The following is a 25,979-nucleotide window of genomic DNA, read 5'->3' as shown; positions in this document are numbered from 1 at the left end:
ATAGGTTTGCAAATGGTTGAATATGTTTGGATATGGCTGGGCTTACTTATATACTATTGCGCAATATCCTCTGATGTGTCTGTAAAACGTGCCTATTGTCCTGAAGTTTTGTTCTGAATTTTGACCTCCTGTCCTGAATTTGTGTCCTGAATTTTGACCCTTTGTCCTGAATTTTTACACTCACCGTCCTGAATTTGCACCAATGCCAGTTGGTCACCCTAATTACACCAGGACAACAATTTTGAAGCCACATGCTAATCGCAGTTACCTATGAGCATTGCGACAACGTATGTGATGCCTCAGTCCGCCCACACCTAACATGGACGCCATTCGATGATGTCTTATAAAATAATTAACTAAAACAGGCTGGCCCTGCGCCGCGACGAATTGTGGGTAACATTTCCAGACAGGCACGGCTGCCCTGAGGTTGGGGTCCTTGCTGGCCTTCCTTTCGCGCGGTGAATTGTGGGTTTCTTCCTTTCCGCTCCGTAACCTGAAGCTGACACGATGGGTGAGTTTGAGCTCTCGGTGGTTCGGCGAATTGTAAAACTGTATGCGGCGAAGTATTGTATGGTGTCTGTCCGAGGAACGGACATTGTGTCTTCCAAGGGGCATGGACTCCGACGGCGGCACGCGTTAACGTCCCTCCTCGTGGGTTTTCAGCTCTTAGCCGTCATAGTGTGACTGGTGGTGTATTCTGCAACGAGGCCGTCCCTTAGAGCTGTACTCTGCATTGGGCGGGGGGGGGGGGGGGGGGGGAGAGAAGGGGGTCAGTACTGATGTCATTTTAAGCAAAACTGTTTGCCCTTTAGAGCTGTAATCTGGATCGGGCGGGGGAAGGGGTCAGTGCTGATGTCAAACAAAATGGTTTTACGGTAAAGAATAAATTCCGTACTCCTTTCTTTTAAGAGTTCATTTCACCTTTAGATTATGAAATGTGAAGATGTGGCATAGCGGCCAGAGCTGCCGACTTTGGACCTGGTGATTCTGGTTCGAGTCTCGGCACTGGCTCAAGAACCTGTGATTCTGGCCAAAGAACGTTGTCTCCCTTTGCCTACAATAAAATGTCCTTGTATAATGTAAACGGTCTTGATGTGAAGCGTCCTAATACATTGGTGTAGAGTTCGCGCTATATTAACCTCAAAAAGTGTAATAAATATTTAGTCCTTGAGTTATAGGACGACGGACTTATTTTGCTGGCCTTTAACCTCCTCTAAATGTATATCTTTATGTATGCTCGTCAGTACTAAAATCTCCTTTCCTTTATCACTTCTTGCGTGTTAAAATATTTCAAGGGTCTTAACCTGTTATACTAGGTTGCCATCTGCCTTGTTGGGAGCATGGAGAAAAGAACCAACCTAGGTCCGTGTTGAAGAGTAAAACTCGTCAGACTTGAGGTGTACAGGGATCCTGAGCCCTGGTGCCACTGCACAGGCTGCACCGTTAATATTTCTCGTTCCTGGACGGGAACCTTTGTCACTTTTAGAATGCCATTTGCGGTTTGATTGTTTTATTTGTTCATCATGACACTATCTACGCGAGCATCTTTTAAAACCATACCCCTTACTACATTTACACAGGTGTATAGAAATGCCATGTTATTAAAGATGGTCTACTTGTGCACTTGACCATTTCTTGGAACACAAATAGTTCATATAGTGACCACTTAACTTGTGTGCTTAGTCACAACATATGCCAGCAGTATCAACATTACGCGTTTTATTCTAAAAGTGTCATTGCAGACCTATTTCCCGTGTGAAAAGCTGATTCTGTATTTAGCCCCATAGCTTGGCTTTGAACCCACAAGAAGTAGTGCCCATTTATCCAACATGGCATTCATAATGCAGATGCGTCCCTTGCAAGCAGTAACTAGCAAAACTGGGTGCAAGAGTGCATGCCATACTAATATTGTATTCAACAAGTATGAGAGGCACCCGCTAGAAGAAAAACAATGTACACAACTGGTTTATCTTCTATTTTCTGACTGCATCACATAAGGAATGCTCATGGTAGATTCAATGCAGTTATGAATTGCTCTGTGTTGTATGTGCTCCAAGAAATGATGCAAACACCAGAAGATGATAGACGGAGTACTGAAACTTTTCAGACACTCCACCCCCCCCCCCCCCCCCCCCCCCCCCCCCAAGTCACAGATCTGGGTTGAATCGATTATCGTTCTTTAGCTCACTGTGCTACCTCAGTTCAGACCTAGCTATATGCAAATCAGCCTTGACCCTGTGCCTCATGGGAACAATGGCTAGAAATGATGGCACACTTTTTTTATTTACAGCCTAGATATTTGCATTTATAATGGTGGTCATCTTGGCATGCTATGCTCCACTCTGTTTTTTGGTTTCACACAACCATTTATTAGTTATAATGCATACAATTTTTTTTCCTCCCTCTCTTTACCCCATTAGTTCTCCATTTAGTCTGATTTCACTCTCAGTTACTCCACTGTCGTGTGATGATTCCACTTAAATTGCAGGCTTGCCACCAGTGTCACCTACTGTCTTTGAAGATTTTTGCGACTTATCCTCCACGCTTTGTTCGTCTCTGCTATAACCATGTTTGGTGCTTTTAGCCCTCATTCCACTGTACTGAATGTCACTGCCTCCACATCGGTCTGACCAACTACTGCAGCCCATGTGTAGGAAATATTAATTTAGCACCATGACTACCCTCGTCCCCCGTATGTACTTCAGACATGCTATCATTTCAAGAAGCGTTCTTTATTCTCACTGCACACCCCAAAACAAATGCTCCTGAATCGCCCTATCTAGCTAAACATTTGTCTACTAGAGGTAGAAGGCAGATATATATATCATATCAATTTGTAAAATTTCTCATGTGCCAGTTTCTTATAGCTACCTTTTCTAGGCGACATGCATGTTAAGAAAATAAAACCAAATAGTATCAAAGGGGACCGTCTGATAATACAATGCTCTTCATAACATTTAATGCATAAGAAATCAACAGCGTTGAGCTCTGAACATGTTTGTGTTCTTAATGTATAGTATCGAAGGAGTATTATGCAGAATGTCAGGTATGGAATTCGTATAGCTTGACTCCCAGGACATATTGTTTAGGGTGAAGTACAACACGATTTTATGTTTATTTTGTCCCTGGGACAAGTAGGCCCAATCCCTGCAGCACACACCTTTGGCTGCCAGTTTACAGTACTATATTATGGATCCGAGAAGGGCATTCATTGTCTGCAGTTGATAATATTAGTGTCCGTATGTTAATGGTGTTCAAACTTGTTTTTTATGGTTTGTAATACAAAGCCTTTCTTATTAGGGTGAGCGCTGTATGGAGTTTGTCTAAGCTCGAACTGCACTACTGACTGGTTCCCATGTAAAAATGTGTACATGTATTTGCAAAGGGTAACAAAATGAGGCAACATACAATGCTCTCTAATTAGATGCAAATATCTGGAGAAGCTCGAAGGTAAGATTGATGGTCCTTTGGTTTAAAAATAAAAAGTTGATAAAAAAATGCAACTAGGAAACAACATTTTGCTTAACTACTGTGAAATTGTAGGTAACGTTCCTTTGAAGCATCATTAAAATGTGATGCATGCTAGTATTAACCAAAAATATTTGTAATGGTAACCCAGTACAGCCGGTTACAATAAGATAATAAAAAACATGAAAATAAACTAGCATTGGAAAAGCCAATGGGTATAATTAATAATTCCAGATTTGTAAAGCTAGACTTATAACCCCTAAGGGTATTCAGGCGCTGTGGAGCCGTCGGGGAGATTGAGAGCTATTGCCCAGAATGTCATGATGCTAAGCTGCTGCCGTCTATCGAACCGTGATCCCTGTTCTCTGGAGTTAACCACTCTGGCTGCTGCACCATACCTCTCCCTCTATTGGTGGTCAGCTTTCTTTTGTTTCATCAATGCATGTCTTGTTTCGATATGTTTTTTCAAAAACTTTGTGCGACCTGCCAGGCTCTCACCAGTAGAACAAAAATTGGCAAAAAGCAATATTTTTGGTCTTAAAAAAATATATTGCCACAGTAGTCCCTAGCACTGAATAGAACTATTTTGTGTGCTGATATGCTCCTTGTGAAAGAGCGGAAGCCAATCCATTGATAGAAGATTTTAATAAAAAAAACAAATGGTCTTTGTTAACTCAAGACCTAATTAGAGGCCAGACTATTAAAGAAAGTCCACTAATTACACCCATGGTACGTGTCTTTGCATTAGTGCACATTTACAGCTTCCATGAATCCACAAGAATTTACAGAAGTAGGCCAGGAAATTGTACTCCTAGGAAAAGTAGGGGAGAGGCTATGGCCTAACAGCTAGGGCGGTCGAGTACAAATCTGGAGAACCAGGTTTGAGTCTCAGCAATGATGCTCAACATCCCGTGATTTTGGGCAAATCACTTCATCTCCCCGTGCCTAACAAAAAATTAATGTGTCCTTGTGTAACACAACAGGTGCTCATGTAAAGCGATCTGATACCTTTTGGGTCAAGTTTGCGCTGTATAAAACTCCCCAAAAAAGTACGAACAGTTTTTTAGCGTGGGCTAATTTGCAGGTGTAGGTTTGCTCATGCATAATCTGTTGAGCTTTTGAAAGTGCGTTTTTCCTCAAACAAATGGAAAAGGTTTTACTTGATCATTTTCTGCTGCACTGCACCATTAGGACAAGTGGATTCTTTTCTTGATTGACAAGTAGGTTTCAGAAGCAACCTGACCCGTGTACAGTATGTATTTTATCTAATTCCACACTCCTGAGAATGTTCTTATTGACCTTGTTTTAGGGAAGTGCCGTGGACTTCGTACCGCTAGGAAGCTTCGCATTCACCGTCGTGAACAGAAATGGCATGACAAACAATACAAGAAGGCTCATTTGGGTACTGCTCTGAAGGCCAACCCCTTTGGAGGAGCATCTCACGCCAAGGGAATCGTCTTAGAAAAAGTGTGAGTACATCAAAGGTACATTCTCCTGTCAGGACTGGCAGTCTGTTTTGCTTTTGCCTTTCCCAAGGAATAATCTGCCAGGTTGTCGCCTTGTTTCCTAATATTAACTTTCAGCAGTGCTTGGACTGTTAAATTAAAGTTTAAGCACCTACACTTTTTTGTTTGTTAAAAATGGAACACTTCCCTAATGTCATTGGAATAAACAGAAGTTCTGAGCATCAAGTAATTCCTTCTTTGCCCCAAAAATGCAACTTGATGCACAGTCCCCACTGGTGTACTTGGTCATCGGTATCGTTCTTTGGTAAGTTTTCATGGTCTGTTAGGTTAAAAAATCCAAGGTTCACCACTCAAACATGACTAACCAACTATAGTATTTTTATGATTAATGTGTACTATAAGAAAGCTTTAATGCATTAGAAAATCCTATGGTTTTGTTTATCCCTGCGGAATGAATCCAGTGGCATGGTCTGCAGAAATATCATTAAAGCATGCCAGCATGTGATTGTAAAGACTGCACACTATTGAGGTAGAAGCAAGGGAATAAATAGCTTTACCTCAGCCCCTAACCTCATTAAGTTTTTATTTATTTGCCCTGTAGCTGCATATGTATGAACTAATCTACTTCATATCGAGTGAGATGTAATCCAAAAGACAAAACAAAAGTTAATAACTGTACATTTAAACGCTCCACAAATATGGACACTTGCTTACCACTGGATTGTGTATTTGATTACCGTGTCGTTCACTGTTGCCCTGAGAATTGACCCGCCTCAAAAACTCCAGTTAATATTTTAAGATTTTCTCAAAAGGGTGCTTAATTTGAGGATTAATAACCTATATAGACCTATAAAACGAAGTTTGTTTTTCCATATTTTATTCAGTTTAAATGCTTTTTTTTCTTTCCTCTCGTCTGCCTTACTAATAGTTTCTGGGCATGTGTTCACCAGTTTTCATACAAAGGTCATGTAGACTTAATAATTGGAGTTGTATTGGTTCTTTACTGCTGGTTGTGGGGGGTGGATACTGTATAATTAGGTGGCCATGGTTAGCAGTCGTAAAATGGAGTACTTGGTCAAAATAACCACCCTGTAGTGTAAATCTGGCACAGATTAGGATCGTTACAGTTGCTTAGAAAAATACCAATTTGACAAACCACAAGACATACACCCTCCATTAACGTTTAACACCCTCTACTGTTGCTGTGGGTGATATACGAATGCAGCAATTGATGTCAACGTGAGGGAATATTCTCCACCTGTTAGCAAATTGCAAGATATCTACATTATTTTGCATCCTTTATTACGAAGTAGAATACCTGCTGCTGTAGCATCTTATTTTATTTATTTGAAAACACTGATGGTGTGGTGCCGAGGAGTACAGTCTACCACTGATTAGTTATTGTTTTTTTTTCTCAAAAGCACCTTCCCCTTATTTTAATGTTTTTCCGAGATTGATCATTTAAATTAGTTGAGGACATAATCTATGGGTTGTCCAGAATTGTTTAGGCAGGTCTGTGTAATTGTGCCTGTGACCAAATGCCATTTTTCGCAAGGTTTTTTTTTTTTTTTTTGTAATCTGTTTGTGTGTTTTGTTAACTTAGTTTTCTATTTCAGTGGTGTAGAAGCTAAGCAGCCTAACTCTGCCATCAGGAAGTGTGTCCGAGTACAGCTGATCAAGAACGGCAAGAAAATCACTGCTTTCGTTCCCAACGATGGTTGCTTGAACTTCATTGAGGTATAAATTCACCATTGTAATTTACAAACAGTTACTACTTGTGAACTGTATTGAGATGTCTGCTTAGCTATTTTGCTGGGGTAGAGGTTGGGGCTGTATGACCCATATTTCACTACTCCATATCGTCCTGTTTTCTTTCAGTCCCTTGAAAGATGATTGAAAAATACTGTCAAATTTTAAGAGATTTGAGTGCCCCAGGGCATCCGTTTATATATTCCTTGCACTTCAGTGTACTACTTGTTTTTTTGGGGGCGGGGGGTGTTACTGTAGTTGGTTTTTGGAGCTTCTATGTTGGAGTTGTCACATTTGGGTTTCATCCGAGTAGGTTTGATAGCTCATTAGTCTGAAACCATTCTTTAGTGTGGCACGTATATGAATGTATAAGGGCAAATGAGGCCCAATGGTTGGGTGCTGCTCGGTGCAACTAAAACCATTGTCTCCCATGCCAACATATAAACCCTCTTTAAACCAGACCTATATCTTGCCTTCACCCGCACCCTCTTCAGAAAGCGGTTTCATTTTCAATGTACACTAATTGACCAAAGCATGTGTCCCCATTATAATGCAAGAAGAAAGGTCTATAGAGGAAGTTCTTGTAAATTGCAAATTCAACTACTGTGACAAATTTATCCGACTTCAAAAATTGCAGCTGATAAAAAGATCTTCTTACAAAAAGTGATTTGGACGTTAAAAACTCTTGGCGGGCGGTAGATGAGGATTACCCATGCTCGTAGAAAGCTGGATTACATTTCAAGTCCCTCGCCTAATCCATAAAAATCTGGAGTTCGTCCATGGGATAAACTCTTAAGAAGAAAATCCAGCGTAGCGTTTACAACAAAAGTATTTTCTTTTACCCTCCCGGGAGGGTTTCCAATTCAAAGCTTTCCAATAAACAATCTTTGATATTTGAGCACAACATGGGTATCGATGAGCTGAAGTGGCTATCTGATGGTCTTCTGGTCCAAAGATAGAGTACCTTAATTTGCTTGTGCTAGTCACATGGATGCTTCATATCCATTTCGCTCAAATGTCCCTCAGTTATTCAGTATCTTTTAATGTAAGTGTTTGGAACTTTTATGATCACTTTCTAATGGTAAGCCCCAACTCTCCAAATTCTCAGTCTGATTTTAGTCTGCTGCCATATGCTTTCCAAAGACTGTGTTCTCTCCTTGGTACTTTTGAAGGCCTGCGATTCATCCTCTTTCCAACATTTTGGCCTTCTTATTACTTTATTTTCAGAGTGTAGTTGAGAACTTTTTTTCTTGGAGACACTTGTTTAGCACATTAATGTAACCTGGCTATTGCTAGGTGTTAGTGTCTCCGTGTAAGCTCTGACCTTCTATGTGTACTGGTGGGTGATATTTCTTAATGTGAACGCAGGTCCCTAGGCGTTTGATTGAAGGTATCTTAGACTTTGTATGACTCCATGTACTTAACAAATCAGAATGTCTGAGGCTTAAGAAGTAAGTGCAGTGGTTCTAAACCTCTTCATGTTTGGGAACCCCCCCCCCCCCCCCCCGACTCTTAACTGGACTTCGGTGAACCCCCACTGAGTCATTCTTGTGTAGCTCAAAAACCAATTTAAAAGTTTCATTTTAATGAGGTTGGAGTTTTTCTAAATTCAATTGAGATCACTCATTATCCATACTATAATCTGTTTGATGTACTTGCACTGCTCTCGTGAATCTTACTTGAGAATACTGACTTAATCTTTAGCCTCCAATTTAATACTCCTTCACATGTTAAGAATGTTCTAAAATAGTCAATTTTACATTTTCTGTTAATATTTAATATTCTAAGCACTCAGTTCCTCCTTTTTCTCCTGTTGTCCAAACTGGCACTAAAGTACAAAGAATCAGCTGTAAAATGTGAAGTCTTTGTCTGCTCAATCTTCCACTGTGCTTACTGTATACTGTTAACTTCAATTTGAATAGGTCTAAATGACTTTAATGTATTTGGACTAAAATCTGGAGACTGGTTTTCCAACATGGATATTGACTAGTGTAAGTAGTAGACCAGAATGTCTTAAGAAGAGTCTGGTGGTCTACAAGATAAAACAACTTACAAACTTTGACTCCTGCCGCTGCTGATACCGGTTTTGTTTGATTAGTGCATCTTTGACTTCAGAAGTATTGCTGTATATTTTGTGACTCTGCGAATGAAAAGGGGGGGGGGGGGCGTGGTGTACACCATTGCATCTGTTCTTGCCTGAAGACATTTGTTTTGACCCTTTTGTGGGACATATGAACCTTTTTACTGCTGGTTAGTTGTGTGCTGCAGTCTTGTGTGGAAATTAAGACTCCACACGCAAAACAAGTTTAATTACTATTTGTGTATCTTTCTAGGAGAACGATGAAGTTCTTGTGGCTGGATTTGGTCGTGCTGGTCATGCTGTTGGTGATATCCCTGGAGTCCGTTTCAAGGTTGTAAAAGTAGCCAACGTTTCCCTGTTAGCCCTGTACAAAGGCAAAAAGGAGAGACCAAGATCTTAAATTTGTTGGATTGTGATCAGTAGCACAATAAATATTTTCATTAACTCTGCAGTCTGATTTCATTTTTCTTGTGATGTGCATTTTATTTCTCATAATTAAACCTGTTTAAATGGTCTGTTTAGAACTAAATACAATATTTTAATAAATTCGCTGTCTTGCTGATTGTATGCAATGTAAACTTTTACATTTGGTTCAGTGAGTTTTGTGAAATGCTTACATAAGGCTTGGGCTTAAAGTGTAAACGTATATAAGTAGGTTTATGCTTGTGTTTCGACAACATTTCCATCTGCAGCGAAGTGCAGTGGGAAATAAAGAATTGGACTGCTAAATCCTCTCCACAGTGCGAACTGGTGCCATGTCTGGTTGTATGTTTTTTAGGATCTTGATTAGCTTATCTGCCAGCAGACTGTACATTCTGTAACCGTTGCTATTGCCCAGAACAGCACCAGTGGAATTAAACTCCTGTTAACTACTGCACTCGAAATTAAATTGGCTTTGCAAAAATGTATTTGATTTATAAAAAGCTCAATAATGCATTCAAGTTGGAGGTAACTGTAGCAGCAAGACAGTGCCGTCGTCCCAAGCACAAATTGGAGTTTAGTAAGCAGCAATACTTGGCACATGTACAAGAAGCAAACCATCTTTGCATCAGCCAAATATTGGTGTAAATGGCCAACAATAAGTGCCATATAACAGGGCCTGCATGAGCCGCAGTGGGGGTTTGATCCAGATGGAGTTGGTAACAAATGAACCCAGAACAAGCCTTGAAGGGGGACATGTTAGGACATAGTTTGTGTTATCACATGACTTAGTTATAGGTAGGGCTCCCGGTTTTATGGCATCTGTATTTATCCATATATATTTTTGGCTAACTTTAGCTGTATTTATTTTTGGGTTTTGTGGAAAAATTAAGCTGAAATTAGTATTTCCACATTTATTAAACCGATAAATATGCACTCGCGCTTGGATGTCTGGCAGGTGTCAGTGCTGTGCAGAAAACTTGATGGACAGAATGCAGAACAGTGTCATACATTCACCCCAGTACAGAGATCTGGGCCTAAATCTATAGTTTTTTTGCTCACCATGCCATTCCAGTTTGGACCCAGCCATATGCAAATCAGTCTTGGCCCTGTGCCCAATGGGAACAGTCCTTACAACAAACAAATGATGGACGGAATGCTGACAATGCAGACATTCTTCCCCAGTCAAGAGATCTGGGTTAAATCCATCATTCTTTTGCCCACTACGCCACCCCAGTTCAGACATGGACATATGCAAATCAGTCTTGACCCTGTGCCTCATGGGAGCAGTCCAGCACAAACTGCCAAGCCATGTCTTCCCTGGACCGGAATCAAGCATCCTAGGACCGGTTTCTGGCTATCAGCCGTCATCAGCCAGGATAGTTTGACTCCAGTGGCGTAGTGAGCGCGGGACCCACGTCTGGGCATACCCATCCCACCAGATCACTTGACTGGGGGAGAATGTCTGCATTGTCAGCATTCTGTCCATCTTTTGTTTGTTGTAACGCTTTTCGCCCTAAGTGGGATGGGTATGCCCAGACGTGGGTCCTGTGCTCACTACGCCACTGGAGTCAAGCTATCCTGGCTGATGACGGCTGATAGCCAGAAACCGGTCCTAGGATGCTTGATTCCGGTCCAGGGAAGACATGGCTTGGCAGTTCGTGCTGGACTGTTCCCATGAGGCACAGGGTCAAGACTGATTTGCATATGGCCACGTCTAAACTGGGGTGGCGTAGTGGGCAAAAGAACGATGGATTTAACCCAGATCTCTTGACTGGGGGAGAATGTCTGCATTGTCAGCATTCCGTCCATCTTTTGTTTGCTGTAACGCAATGGGAACAGTCAAGTCCGAACTGCTAGTCCAGGGTCCTCCCTGGACTGGAAACAAGCATCCTAGGACCGGTTTCGGGGTTTCACCCCTCTTCAGGATAGCTTGATTCCAGTGGCATGGAGAGCTCGGGACTCACGTCTGAGCATACCCGCCCCACTCGGGGTGACAAATGCAGTGCTGTGAACACCCGCAGAAGACAAACTCGGTGCACCTATGTGAAAATATGCATATTTCAGTATCAACCTTGTTCCGATCTACTGCTGTTAAATCCTCTTCACTAAAATTCCTGTCTTTTCTAACCCCCTTATCTATCAATTCACACATCTGTTGGCCTGGCAGTCAGACGGTATTTAGAAGTACTCAAAAAAACAACTCAATTTCTGTTTTTATCCACATTTAAAAATACAGACAAGAAAATGAATGTTTTGTCTGGATTTATCTGTAATCACAGAAAACGGGGAGCCTTAGTTATAGGTAGGTTTATTTGAAGGCATATCTTCTTGACCAATGTGTGACTACAGAGAAGTGTCCCTGATCTGACCGGGAATACTCTGAGCCCACCACAAGTTGGAATATTTATCAAATGTAATTGGGTAATGAAAGTTGAGAGCGTTAGTCCTCATGATCGCTGCATGGAATGAATGTATAGATAGAGGGCGCATAGGTGCCTGAAAAAGGACATAGCCAGTATGGCATTTTCAGATGGCTGAAACATGTTGGCACAGATAAATGGGTAAATGAGTCCTTGAGTCTCATCATATTAGCGGGACTTTTTTTTTCTTTTCATACCAAAGGTAACCTGTAAAGGAAATTCCTTGGTTTACCTGTAGGTATTTTTGTTTATCTGCATCTCTGCAATTAATCCAGCAAGCATTTATAGAGGAACTCTCAGCGATGAGTCCATCTAGGTGGTAGTTACCTACAGAGGTGTGGGAAACGTAGTTTCTTGGCTGTTGTAGTTTTGCAGCTTGCGGAATTTACTGGATTCACATGCTGTGCATTATTGCGCCTTTAAGTGGTTGGATTTGGAATTGTATTTTGGGGGGGGTCCATAGACATACTGCCAGTTGGTGCCCTCCTGTGACTTCGATGGGCTTCCTCCAGAAGCTCCTGCCTTTGGCCGCCATCTTAAGATTTTTTTCTTTTCTCTTCCTCCGGTCATCTTTTTGGTGGAGGAGGGTGGGTTTGCTAGTGAATCCCGAAACTTCTTCAAGCTGAAACTACACTGACCGGTAATAAACTAAACTCTTTGCAGCGGACATCTTTTCTGGATTCACATGCTGTGCATAGATTTTTGTAGCGGTTTGCTGGTCTTGTGGTGGCTGGGTGGAAGATGAGCACTGGTTTGTAATTATGTTGTAATACCTTTTTGTCTACTTGTGCTTCTTTATCTGAATGTCCACACAATGTTTTGTGAAAGTGTACTGAAGACTGTCGCAGCCCAGCTAATGTTTTGAATTGCTAGAAATGCGACTGTTGCTCCTTTCTTCCTTGTTGAGTGAGCCCTTGGTGCTCCTTGTAAAATCTGTCCTGCTTGTTTGTGGCATAATTGTATGGCTTGAGAAATCCATCTTGCGATCTTGATAATAGGTCGTCCTAGGAAGCTGTTGGCAAAAGATACAAACTTTTTCCAGTTTCTCCTCTTGAATATGCCACAATTGCAGCTAATTGTACTTTTAATGACTTCTAGCTTAGGTTACTTTGTAGTAAATGCGTTGAGTACTTTTAGAACTGTCTTCGCTTGTGGTTTGTTCTTCTCCAAATTCTGTTTATTTAATATACGACTTGAAAGCATAGTTGACATACGTTTGTACATGCAATCACTTATTGACTGTGAATATTACATTCCTATTTCCGATTTGGTTATTGATTTGGAAGCTCACAGCCACCCCCTCATATTGTCTGCTATACATATTCAGCTGTTTTCCAGTCCGGATCTATCCGTTGGTAGTATACAGATGTTCCCTCTGAATTTGATCCCATTTCTTGGGGCCGCCTCTGTTTATATATACTGCCTTTTGGCCCCCATGACCCAGTCCATGTTGCACCAGTCCATGTATGCTGGCATAGTTTGTACCCCCCAGTATCTGGGCATGGTAATAACTAAGCGTAATAATGCCAAAGTCGCCCAGTCCTGTGCTGCGTGATTTAGTTCGGTAGGTTCGGTTCCCACATATTTAAAATACCTGCACAGGCGCGAACCCCCTGCTTGCCGCCAGCCGCTCCAGGGATGAAGCACCGCCAGTTGTGGGAACCAGAGAGCAGCTCCGACGCCCTCCATGCCCCGCAGAAGTGAAGGTGTTGCGGGGTGTGTGGCATGAAGGGAAGAGGTGTCCCGAACGCTGGTGATCTACAGGAGCCCATCCCGCATCAGTACCAGAAGACTATCCGAAAGGCAGTAGGACAGAGTGGAGTAGCTAACCACTCCCCGGCCCCCGCAAGGACGACAAGCGGTGCCCATCCCGTGAGGAAGAGAGCGCGTGGCCTGCGCACAATGTGGACAGCAGGAGTAAAGAGGCATTGAAAGCAAGGCGGTGTGAAGCTGCTGAGGCTGACAGTAACTCTGCTGGCGGTACCGTTTAAGCCACGGTTGAACATAAAGAGAACTAAATGAAACACCCACCTGGACTGCGTATGTGACGGGACGAGGGGCACCAGGGGAACAGCTGAGGGTACATGTCAATCCTGATGCCAGAGTCCCTGCAGAGTGGATGCAGACAGCGCCATCCCCCAAGCACGAGGCCAAGCAGCATTAGTTCGGCAGAGAATGGGACACCATGATAAAGCAATACTGCCATCCAATGGCCAAATGGGGTTACTGTGCCTGAAGTCCAGGCACGGGGCTACTACAACGCAACAGAGACAAAACGAAAGTAAAGGGAACTTGAGAAAAAAAAAATGAAAGTGAAATGCGACTGCAGAAGGCTACGGAGAACTGCGCATTGACAATGAAATAGATGGGGGCTCATCCACAGTGTGGATCAAGAGAGGCTACATGCCCTGCCACGTGAAGGAGTGCACAGCACCGGGGCACAGTCAACAGTGGGAAGGAAAGGGGCTATAACTCACCATGAAGTGACGACTGGGGAAAGCTGCCCTGATGGCAAGGAGGTGCAGCAAGTAAATAAATGAGTGCAAGGAAAAGAGTAACCCGTGGTGTCAGCAACGAATGCACTACAGGGACAGCTATTGCAACCCACAACCAATGGTGAGGTCAGTGCATCGGATCTGAATACCGGGACAAGCCAATCCAGAAGGAGAGCAAGACGAAGATGCGCAGGAGGTAGAGCACGAGGAGCAAGCTCAAGGTGTCAAGAGAACCCTGAAGTGTGTCTAAGGTGAAAGGCTGCGCAGGAACAGGAGCTGCAGAACCCACAGACAGCGAGAAGGGTATCCGCTAGAAGGGAGCCCCGAACGTAGCTGAGACAGAAGGTGCAGCGGTACCTGGTGGCCACAGGTTGTCGCTGCACCAAAAGGCAGGAGCACCACCAGAGAAAAACGAGGGTGATTCAGGAACCCAGCACCAGGCAAGTGCGCAGCAGCACAGGAACAGCGGCTACAGCTCCACGAATGAAAGACTGAAGAGAATGTGCAGCAAGTGTGCCCACTGAAGCAAAAGGGCACAGTCAGAAGCGCGCCGAGCAATGTGACTGCAGAGAGAAGAGGTGGTTGCGGGGACCACCAGAAGCACGAAGACCCACAAGGAGGAAGAAGCCAACCTGCCAGATGGTCGCAAGGAGGAAGAAGCTGACCTGTCAGATGGTCGCAAGGAGGAAGAAGCCGACCGGTGGTCGCAAGAAGGAAGAAGCCGACCTGCTAGATGGTTGCAAGGAGGAAGAAGCCGACCTGTCAGTTGGTCGTAAGGAGGAAGAAGCCGACCCGCCAGATGGTTGCAAGGATGATGCTGACCTACAAGAAGTCGAAGAGCGACGTGACCTGCGAAGAAGTCCGAGAGAGGGAAGATATTTGACAAGAGGTCCGTGAAGTGAACGAACGAGGAGGGCCTCCGCGAAGAGGACCAGGAAGTGACAGAAGAGAAGTTTAAAGACATTAACTAGAAGTCGGAAGTAAACAAGCGAAAGAAGGTCGCGACGATAGGTCCAGTCACAGATCGAGGTGAAGATAGTGTCCTAGGGGAGGACAAAATCAGGCAGACCCGTGTGGAGTGCAAGCTACACGGAGAGGCCTGGTTAGGGCAGACTAGCATGAGAGAAGACCGGACCATGTCGCGAAAGAAGGAAACAGAAGACAGAACTCGATTGGCAAGAAGCCATGGCGAAGGAAGAAAAGTAGATGAGAAGAGTAGAGGTGTGCGTGACAGGTCAACTCACACACCAGAAGGGGAACACCCGAAGAGGAAAGTGAAAAGGTGCATGAACATCCGAACACAGTACCTGGAGAATATCAGCATCACTGGGAGTACACATTCACGTGCGAATCTTTAGATCACCTGGTGACGACAGAGGCGAGCAGGCTGGTCCATTGGTAACAACTACCTCTGGGATGGAACGGACACAGGACCGTGGATATCCAAGGGGCAGAGGCCTCTGGGACGCCGGTGGCAGCGGGTCCTGACATGAGAGATGGTATGTTGAAGCTCGCTCTGGAAATCCTAGGAGGACAAAGGTAGCATGCAAAGGAGGAAGTGCCAACAACACCCTTTCAGGTGGAGCTTGAGACACGTAGCGGTGACCCATTGCGATTTCTCCAACGTGGTTGGAGCGACCAGGCGAAAGTCCACCGGTCCAGTGGAAGCCTGGCAGAAAAGGGCCTCCTGGTCGTCCAGTGAGAGGGTACACCCACGAGAGGGATGTCCTGCACCTGCAAATCCAGTTGGAGATAACCACCAGATGGAGAAAATACTTCAACCAGGAATGCACAGTGGAAAATAACACATACCTGATCCACCATCATTCCAACTTGCACCTTCACTGTGTATGGAACAGGAAGAGAGACACTGTAGAGCACACTTCCATGCTACAAGTCCAAGAAAGACTAGATCCACAGGGCATCCTGACATGGTGCCAAGGAGAACTAGTGGTCCTGGCTGCAAGGACACCCTCGTAGGCAGTTGGCCAGCAGCGGAAGAGACTACGTGGAAGTCATTGTTATTGTGTTGCATTTTGTTTACAAATTATATTCTCTCCCACAGGTTCGGACTTCATTTTTTTTGACCTTTATTAAAGTTTGGGAGGGATGTAGTGATTGTCTGATCAGCATTCTAGTTTTGCACCCTGCTGTACCACACACTGAACACCCACCCACCACAGGCGTCACCAGTCAGGTGACCCTGAGAATAAAAGGGGGCGAGCACACGTGCTCTGGGCGAGTTAGCCACCCATACTATCTGTGTGAATATTCTAAGAGTATGTGGGCCTAGCGCCCTCCATTACTACACATGTGTGTGACTGCTCATGAGTGGAGTTTGCACGTGCATGTGTGTGACTGCTTGTGAGTGGAGTGAGCGAATTCATGTGCACTCCTTCAGTTAACTTTCATAGGAATGGAAATCAGGAATTTGGTGCATAAAATTTGTCGGTAATTTCACTTTCTTTTGCAGCCGATGTGGGTCCTTTTTTCTCCCATATTTGCCGCGATTCTGAGCAAATCTTTTAATCTCCCCATAACTAAAAAAAAAATACAATGAATGGGACCTTGTGTAATGTAATGCTGCTCGTGTAATGCGCTCCACTGTCACTGTACGAGTTCGCGCTATAAGGGGGGGAGGGGGATCCGCTACTGCTCGAAGAGCCAGGTCTTGAGCTGTTTCCTGAAGGAGAGATGGTATAAGTCGTACAGAGGCGTTCTGTATGCGCTGGAGTCTTTTCTGTAGTTTGGCTGTGGTTCCAGCGTAGAGGGTGTTTCCGTAGTACAGTCGGCTGGTGACGAGGGCCTGGGTGACCGTCTTCCTGGTGTCGGTGGGGATCCACCGGAAGATCTTTCGGAGCATGCGCAGGGTGTTGAAGCAGGATGACGAGACGGCGTTGACTTGCTTGGTCATCGTGAGGGAGGAGTCCAGGATGAAGCTCAGGTTGCGAGCATGGTCCGTTGGCTTTGGAGCGGAGCCCAGGGCAGGGGGCCACCAGGCGGAGGGGGATGTTCCCAGGATGAGAACTTCCGTTTTATCTGAGTTCAGTTTCAGCCGGCTGAGCTTCATCCATTCGGGACGTCTTTCATTCCTTTCTGGAGGTTGGCTCTGGCTGTGGCGGGGTCGTTGGTGAGGGAGAGGATCAGCTGGGTGTCGTTGGCGTAGGAGATGATGTTGAGGTTGTGTTGGCGTGCGATGGCTGCGAGGGGGCTCATGTAGATGTTGAAGAGGGTGGGGCTGAGTAAGGATCTTTGTGGGACGCCGCAGATGACTTCGGTGGCCACGGACCGGAACGGGGGAAAGCGGACTCTCTGGGTTCTGCCCGCGAGGAACGAGATGATCCATTCCAAGGCTTTTCCTTGGATTCCGATGTTGCTGAGGCGCTGTATCAGGGTGCGGTGGCATATGGTGTCGAAGGCTGCCGAGAGGTCCAGGAGGATGAGGGCAGCTGTTTCCCCGTTGTCGAGCAGGGACCTGATGTCGGTGGCTGCGATGAGGGCGGTCTCAGTGCTGTGGTTTGCTCGGAAACCGGACTGCGAGGGATCCGTTGGTCTCGAGGAAGGCGGAGAGTTGTTTGTTGACTATCTTCTCGATGACTCTAGCCGGAAAGGGGAGGAGCGAGATGGGGCGGAAGTTCTTGAGGTCCGCGGTGGGTTTCTTCAGGAGGGCGCTGAGCTCTGCGTGTTTCCAGCTCTCTGGGAAGGTGGCGGATGCGAAGGAGCTGTTGATGATGTTCCGGAGTTGGGGTGCGATGATGGAGTCGGCTTTGTTGAAGATGTGGTGTGGGCAGGGGTCGGTTGGGGAGCCGGAGTGGATAGTGTTCATCGTGTGGGTGGTATCTTCGGTGCTGACCACCGTCCAGGTGCGGAGGGTGGTGGTGGGGGGCGCCGGATCGGTGGTAGGGTGCGCGGTCTGTGCGCCGAAACTGTTGTGAATGTCGGCAATCTTGTCGTAAAAGAACGAGGTGAGTGAGTCGCAGATGTCCTGCGAGGGTGTGATGTCGTTGTTGCAGGGGCTGGAGAGCTCTTTGACGATGCTGAAGAGTTCCTTGCTGTTGTGGGAGTTGTTGTCCAGTCGTTCTTTGAATGTGGTCCTTTTGGTGGTGTGGATCAGTTGGTGGTGTTTGCGGGTGGCGTTCTTGAGGGCTGTCATGTTTTCTGTAGTCTGGTCGTGGCGCCAGGCTTTCTCGAGGTTACGGCAGGTTTTCTTGGAGTTTTTGAGGTCGTTGGTGAACCAGGAGGCTTTCTTGCTGCCGTGTCTGCTGGGTGGGTTCTTCAGTGGTGCGAGGTCTTCGGCGCAGTTGGTGAGCCACTGTGTGAGGTTGCGGGCTGCTTCGTTGGGGTCAGTCGTGTTGGTGGGGGGTTCTGGCTGAGGGAGGTGGTGAGCTGGTCGGCGGTGATCTTGCTCCAGCGGGGAACCTGTTGAGGTTGGTTGTGGGTCGTGGTTCTCCTGAAGTTGAAGTGGACGCAGGTGTGGTCTGTCCAGTGCAGTCCGGTGGAGTGGCTGAAGGAGATGTGCTTGCTGGAGGAGAAGATGGGGTCAAGCGTGTGGCCAGCGATGTGGGTGGGGGTTTTCACCAGTTGCTTGAGTCCGAGGTTGTCCAGTAGGGTGGCGGTGTTGCTGTCATTGTTGTTCTCCAGGTGGAAGTTGAGGTCTCCTAGGAGGATGTAGTCTGAGGAGGTAAGGGTGTGCGGGCTGACGAAGTCTGCGATGGCTTCGCTGAATTGTGTGCGTGGTCCCGGGGGTCTGTAGACGAGGGTGCCTCTGAGGGTGGTCTTGGGGTCGGTGTGTATCTGGAAGTGAAGGTGTTCGGTGAGGGTGTCGTCGGAGTTGGTCGTGATTCGGATGGTGTTTCTGTGGACGATGGCGATGCCTCCTCCGGCTTGGTTGACGCGGTCCTTCCGGGCGATCTTGTAGCCATCCGGGATGGCAATGGCGATGTCGGGAGCTGAGGAGGCATTCATCCATGTTTCTGTGAGGAAGGCGACGTCTGGTGATGTTGTGTCGAGAAGGTTCCAGAGTTCGACGGCGTGCCTGTGGATGGAGCGGGTGTTGAGCAAGATGTACTTGAGGTGGTCGTTGCTGGAGCCTGGCTTGGTGGGTGCGGTGCGGTGCAGGATCGGGTGCAGGTGAATGCTCCGCGGGTGCGTTTCGGGTTAGTGGTAAAATTCTCGTTTTCTCTCGCCTCCCCTCTTTCCCTCTGTCTTTTTCTCGATCTCCACACTTCTCTGGCTTCCTGTACCTCTCCCTGCATATCCCTATGACTACTTGCGGCCTTTCTTCCTACCTTTCCTTCCCTTGCTACATCGTCTCTCTCCCTACCTTACTCACCCCTCTCTACAGCTCTCCACTTCTCGGGCTCCCTTTAATTTACCCTGACACCCTGCTGTTTTCTTTGCCTCTTTCTCTTGTTACCTCCTCCCCTCTTTGTCTCACCTTTCTCTTCTTCATGTCTGTCTCTCTATTATGTAATCTTATCTCTCCCCAACAACGAAATCTACACTTTCCTCTCCACCTCTGCCTTATCTATCCCTCTCACTAACTACTTGTCTCCTCTCTCTACCACCCTTTTTCTTTGCATGAACTATCTTTCTGTGGCTTGTCTCTCTCGCACTTCACCTCACCTTTTCCACCCCACCTCCCTCTCTCCTTCCTTTCCTCCCAACATCTCCACATTCCTATGCTCATCCCTCCCCCACCTCCCTTTAATCCAAATCCATATGCCACCTCTATTTACCCGTTTCTGGCCACCTCACTTCTCTCTCCACCACCCTGTGCCTGCCTCTACATCTCTCTCTATCCTCCTGTTTCTGCTCTCTCAAACCCACCCCTCACGAGGGCTTGAATGAGACGAAATTGAGTAATACACAGGATGACCAGATCTTGAGAACCAAAAACCAGGACATTTTGCAAAAAAGATGAAGGACTCCAATTTTCCATCAACGGAGCGGAACGGAGAATTGAGAGGAAAGGACTGCAGCAAAATGCTTCAGTAAGGAATTCAATATCCATACACTTGTGAGGGCTTGTGAATTTCAATGTAAACTTTGTGGGCTCTGCTGCCAAGGCCCTCGCTGACCTATTGATTCCTATACGGGTTCTCATCTACTGCCGCCCCCCCCTCCCCCTCCGTAATCTTGGCCTCTCACATGCCCCAAGCATTCTCTTCATCACTCTCAATGGATTCCTCTCCAGGCCTTCATGTTCCCCTCCAGGTTTCTGGCTAACTTCTCACCTGCTTCTCTGTGTCCCTACAGCCACCCCTCTGGATGCCTGATATACCGCACATCTCCCAGAAGTCCAGAACGATGAAAGGGACATATACTCTGCTCGTTGCCAGGCAAAAAAATGTTTGTAATTGAAAAAACACTGGTTGGAACTTATAAACGAGTGCTGAAAACGTTAGCATTTGTAATAAATAGAAGATTCTTGGCAGGGCTTTAAGTAGGCTGAAAAAGTGGTTGGTGAGGGATCTGTAAACCGGCATGACCGAAGAAGCATAAATGTAATTAAGCATGTGGCTTCAATCAGGTACACTAGATTCCTGTGCTTCCCATGATGTCCCATGCGACCAGGATTTTGGTGACTGTCTGTGAAATGTCTTTCTATTGTATCCACCAATAATCGGCAACAGCCATGCACCTAAAACAAGCGAGACCTATTGGCTTTGCCAATGCTTGTTAGCAGAATCAGCCAAATGAGTAACAACAATGACTTTCTCAATTGCTCCCGTCTTTCCCTGCACACCACTTTTCTCTGCAGTCTATGACACATGCCATTTTTATCCCCACTTCTTACACACCTCTTTCTTGTGCACCTCTGACACCTAACCTCCTTTCTCTTCAGCACCCTCTTTTCACTATTCTGCTTGTACATCTTTGCATCGCCTTTTGTTCAACATCCCCCACACAACTCACCCATTCACTTGAAAGCACTGCATTTTCTTTTACTCCCTCCCTGTCCATATTTCAACAGCTGTGTACCTCCTTCAAACACTTTTGCACAGAATCACAATTAGAATTGGCACACATGGCCACTACTCTGTGCTATCTGCAGAGAGGCCAAGGATTGGATGAGCATGTATTCTGAACACTTTTATGACCCACTGACTGGCACTGTGAGAAACTGGCATTTCCACATCATAAGCCCTGGAGCTGTCACTGATGACCCGTTATAAACACCCACCTACAACCAGATCTCACACAGGCACACAGAAGAAACAGTTCACAGTGCACACAATGCAAGAGTAAACATGATGCATGAAAATAAAAACCTATGGGGAGAAAAACACACTCTTAAAGAATGTAAGATTAAGTAAAACATGAAGTATGAACAAGGACTGTCGGTGTCATGGATTACCTTAATGGTTTTTACAACCATTATCCAGAAATCAATGAAAACCATGCCAATATACTGACATTATTCTTGTTGTACACATCAGGAAATATTGCCCATCCAATACAAGATTAACAGCTAAGATCACTGTCTTGGCAGCAGTAATGAAACAAGCATTGGCATAGCCAATAGGTCTCACTTTTGGGACCTTATAAGTATTTAGTTATGCAGCACAATATCCTTGGTGCATCAACATCAACTGTTGCATGGCTAAACACTTATAAGGTCCCAAAGGCGAGACCTATTGGCTATGCCAATGCTTGTTGACTATTTGGGGTAGTTTGCGCTTAGGCCCCTGTAACTTTGACCACATAAGGTATCCACGCCAAATTTGCGTCCTGTTTTTCCAACATGGGGATTCTAAAGGTACCCAGGGTTTGTGGATTCCCCTGGAGGGGACCCAGAAATTAGCCAAAATACAGCTAAATTTTGTTTTTTGGGGGGGAAAAATGGGGAAAAAAGGTCTACAGATGAGTGTCTGGTTTTTTAACCTGCAAATGGTATCAAAAAAGGGGTTGTAGTGCTGAAATCGGTAAACGACCAAAAGATAGAATCCAAAATATAGACAGAACAGAATATAGACTTTAAAATATATCGATAGCACAGAATATCGAATTACCAAAATATAGATAGGACAGAATATCGAAATTGGGGTATGAAATATCAATTTCCATAATATCGAATTTAAAAATATAGATTTCCATAATATCGATTTTTTTGTTGTTGTTGTGTTATGTATGGTACTATATGTGTTAAAATTATGTATTATTTTTGTAATGTAGGTTGTTTTTTTAAAGTAATGAATGTTATGTAATTTAATTTTTGCATAATTTAATTCATTAGCGGGTTGTGGGTTTATAGGGGAATAGGGCGGGAAGTAATTTAAATATAGTAAATTAAATATTAATTTTTATTTATATGTATTGATAATTGATTGATAATTAATTATTCATTGGTAATTAATTTTTATTAATTGGTAATTAATTTGTATTTGATTAATTGATAATTGTTAAATGTACTTTTTATTACTAGGAGCGTGTTGTGGGTTTATAGGGGAATTGGGTGGGAAGGAATTTAATTATAATAACGTAAATATTTTTCTTTGTGTATTGATAATTAACTGATAATTATTAATTGGTAATTAATTTGTATTAATTGCTAATTAATTTTGTATCAATTGCTAATTAGTTTTTATTAATTGATAATGTTAATTGTATTTTTTATTGGGAGTGGGTTGTGGGTTTATAGGGGAATTGGGTGGGAAGTAAATTAATTGTAATAAAGTAAATATTAATTTTTATTTATATGTATTGATAATTAATTGATAATTAATTATTAATTAATTGATTTTTTCAATGGTAATTAATTTTTATTAATTGGTAATTATTTTTAATTAACTTTGTTATTGGTATTGATAATTAATGTAATCTTATTTTAATATTAAATCATTACTTTCCCTACTGTTGCACTCTCAGGAGTGGGAATAGTAACTTTTACCCTCCCGCTATCCAACGCCTTTACTACTGTTGCACTCACTGGAGTGGGAATAGTCATTTTGACCCTCCCGATATCCAACGCTTTCCCTACTGTTGCACTCACTGGAGTGGCAATAGTCATTCTTACCCTCCCGCTATCCAACACTTTCCCTACTGTTGCACTCTTTGGAGTGGGAATAGTAATTTTTACCCCTACGCCATCCAATGTTTTCCCTACTGTTGCACTCACTGGAGTGGGAATAGTAATTTTTACCCCTACGCTTTTCCTACTGTTGCACTCTCTGGAGTGGGAATAGTAATTTTTACCCTCCCGCTATCCAACGCTTTCCCTATTGTTGCACTCTTTGGACTGGGAATAGTAATTTTTACCCTCCTGCTATCCAGCGCTTTCCCTACTGTTGCACTCACTGGAGTGGGAATAGTAATTTTTACCCCTACGCTTTCCCTACTGTTGCACTCACTAGAGTGGGAATAGTAATTTTTACACTCCCGCTATCCAACGCTTTCCCTACTGTTGCACTCACTGGAGTGGGAATAGTAATTTTTACCCTCCCGCTATCCAACGCTTTCCCTACTGTTGCACTCTCTGGAGTGGGAATAGTAATTTTTATGCTCTCACTATCCAACAAAATCTCTACTTTTTTTTACATTACATTTATTATTTTTACATTTTTAAGCTTTTTATATTATTTTAAGTATGTTTTATTTAATTGTTTTTAATATTTAATTACTTTTATAATATTTTTAATACATTTAAAAAATTTGATATTTTAGCTAACTATATTTTAACATTCTATATTTTGGAATCGATATTTTGGGCATTCTATATTATGTCCCTCGATAATGAGTCACTGAACTGCTGAAATCACCAGCTTTCAGGGACAAGCAGACTTTTGTCAGAAAACCAATTTTTTGTTTTACAGTTTTGGCATTTTTCTGGGACATTTTTGCTATTTTTTGCGATTTGAACCTCTTTCCAACTAATGATAGAAATGGGTATGAAAGCAAAAATGGATCCTGGAAAGCTATATATTTTAGAAAAGTAGACAAAATTCTGAATTCAGCAAGGGTTCATTTGTGTAGATCCTTTAAAGTTTCTTTATAGAAACTAAATGTTGAATTTAGGAAAAATTGAAAATTAGATGAAAAAAACAGCCATTTGTGTCAACATTTTCACCTGTAACTTCTTCTAATTTTGACAGCTGTTTGAAAGCATATACTGTTGCATCCGCTGGACCTTTCTGGTTGTGGGAATATATAGGACTTGTAGGTTCACCAAGAACCAGACGAACCCAGAGCCAATAACTGAGCAGCGTCTTGCAAAGGTTTTTTTATTATATACCGGGTATATAACAATTAATTTGGGAAAATATATACATGGAAAAATCGGTATGAAAGACACCTATGTATTTCTGAAATTGGAACAAAATAGAGATTAGAAACAAATATTTGCACATTTCCGAAATTGTGAGTACCCATACTAGCATGAGAATTATAGGTCATTTTTCAAAATGACTTCTTTTTTACACATTGTCTTTCATTTGGAAGGCAGAAATGCATCGAAAGTCAATGGGGAATAACAGTTGTTCTACAATTCTGTGTTACCCTAGGTCTACCGATAAAAATGGTACCTAACTTGTGTGGGTAGGCCTAGTGCCCGCAACAGGAAACGGCTCAAAACGCAACGTGGACACACTTTATTTTTATAGTGAAAACTGACCCTTTTTTTGTAAAGTGCCTAGCTGTAGAATTTGAACCCTAGCTCTGCCGACTCCTAGGGAAACCTAGCAAACCTATACATTTTTGAAAACTAAACACCCAGGGGAATCCAGGATGTGGTGACTCGACTGGCTCTCACCAGGTTCTGTTACCCAGAATCCCTTGCAAACCTAAACATTTGTCCAAAAAACACATTATCCTCACATATCTGTGGTGGAAAGTTCTGTAATCTGTGTAGATGCACAAAATTCCACCCACGCGGCGTTCCCCCAATGTCTTCCGAAAAAAAGTGTGCCTCACTAGTGTGGGTAAGCATAGTGCCCGCGACATAAAACGGCCCAAAACGCAACGTGCACACACCACATTTTACAATAAAAACAAACTATTTTGCAAAGTGCCTCGCTGTAGGTTTTGAACCCTAGCTCTGCCGACACCTAGGGAAACCTAGCAAGCCTATACATTTTTGAAAACTAGACACCCAGAGGAATCTAGGATGGGGTGACTTGTCTGGCTCTCACCAGATTTGGTTACCCAGAATTCCTTTCAAACCTAAACATTTGTCCAAAAAACACATTATCCTCACATTTCTGTGGTGGAAAGTTCTGGAATCTGTGTGGATCCACAAAATTCCACCCAGCCCGCATTCCCCAAAGTCTTCCAAGAAAAATGGTACCTCACTTAAGTGGGTAGGTCAAGTACCCGCAACAGGCAAGGGCCCAAAACCTATAGGGGTGACTTCAAAATTACCTATCACAAAACAACCTGGTTTTGCAAGGGGTGGGGGTCCCATGAGTTTTTGGCCCCAGGCTCGGCGGCCATCTAGGGAAACCTACCAAACCCACACATTTCTGAAAACTAGACTCTGGGGAGTCCAGCAAGGTATGGCTTGCGTGGGTCCCCCAACATTTACCTACAGAGAATCCCCTGCAAACCTCAAATTTAGCTGAAAAAAAATCCCTTTTTTCTCACATTTCTGTGTGGGAAAGTTGTGGAATCTGCATGGATCCACAAATTTCCTTCTACACAGCATTCCCCCAGGTTTCCCGAATAAATGGTATCTCACTCGCGTGGGTTGGTCAAGTTCCTGTGACAGGCAAGGGCCCAAAACCTATTGAGGCGACATCAAAATTACCCATCACAAAACAACCTGGTTTTGCAAGGGGGGTCCCATGAGTTTTTGGCTCCGGGCTCGGTGGCCACCTAGGGAAACCTACCAAACCCCCACATTTCTGAAAACTAGCCACCCGGTAGAGTCCAGCAAGGTATG

General features: G+C 44.1%; 1 protein-coding gene across 1 annotated transcript; it reads left to right on the top strand.

Annotated features, from left to right (window-relative positions):
* Positions 1 to 374: 374 nt before the first annotated feature.
* On the top strand, positions 375 to 9,207 carry RPS23 (ribosomal protein S23). Its single transcript, XM_085632420.1, has 4 exons — positions 375 to 511; positions 4,778 to 4,937; positions 6,551 to 6,671; positions 9,017 to 9,207. Exons 1-4 carry the CDS (start codon positions 508 to 510, stop codon positions 9,161 to 9,163), a joined length of 432 nt encoding a protein of 143 aa, XP_085488546.1. The 5' UTR covers positions 375 to 507; the 3' UTR covers positions 9,164 to 9,207.
* The last annotated feature ends 16,772 nt before the right edge of the window (positions 9,208 to 25,979 follow it).

Source organism: Triturus cristatus, chromosome 2_1, assembly GCF_964204655.1.
Source record: "Triturus cristatus chromosome 2_1, aTriCri1.1, whole genome shotgun sequence".
Lineage (NCBI taxonomy): Eukaryota > Metazoa > Chordata > Amphibia > Caudata > Salamandridae > Triturus > Triturus cristatus.
This window is presented reverse-complemented; position numbering and strand designations above follow the sequence as displayed.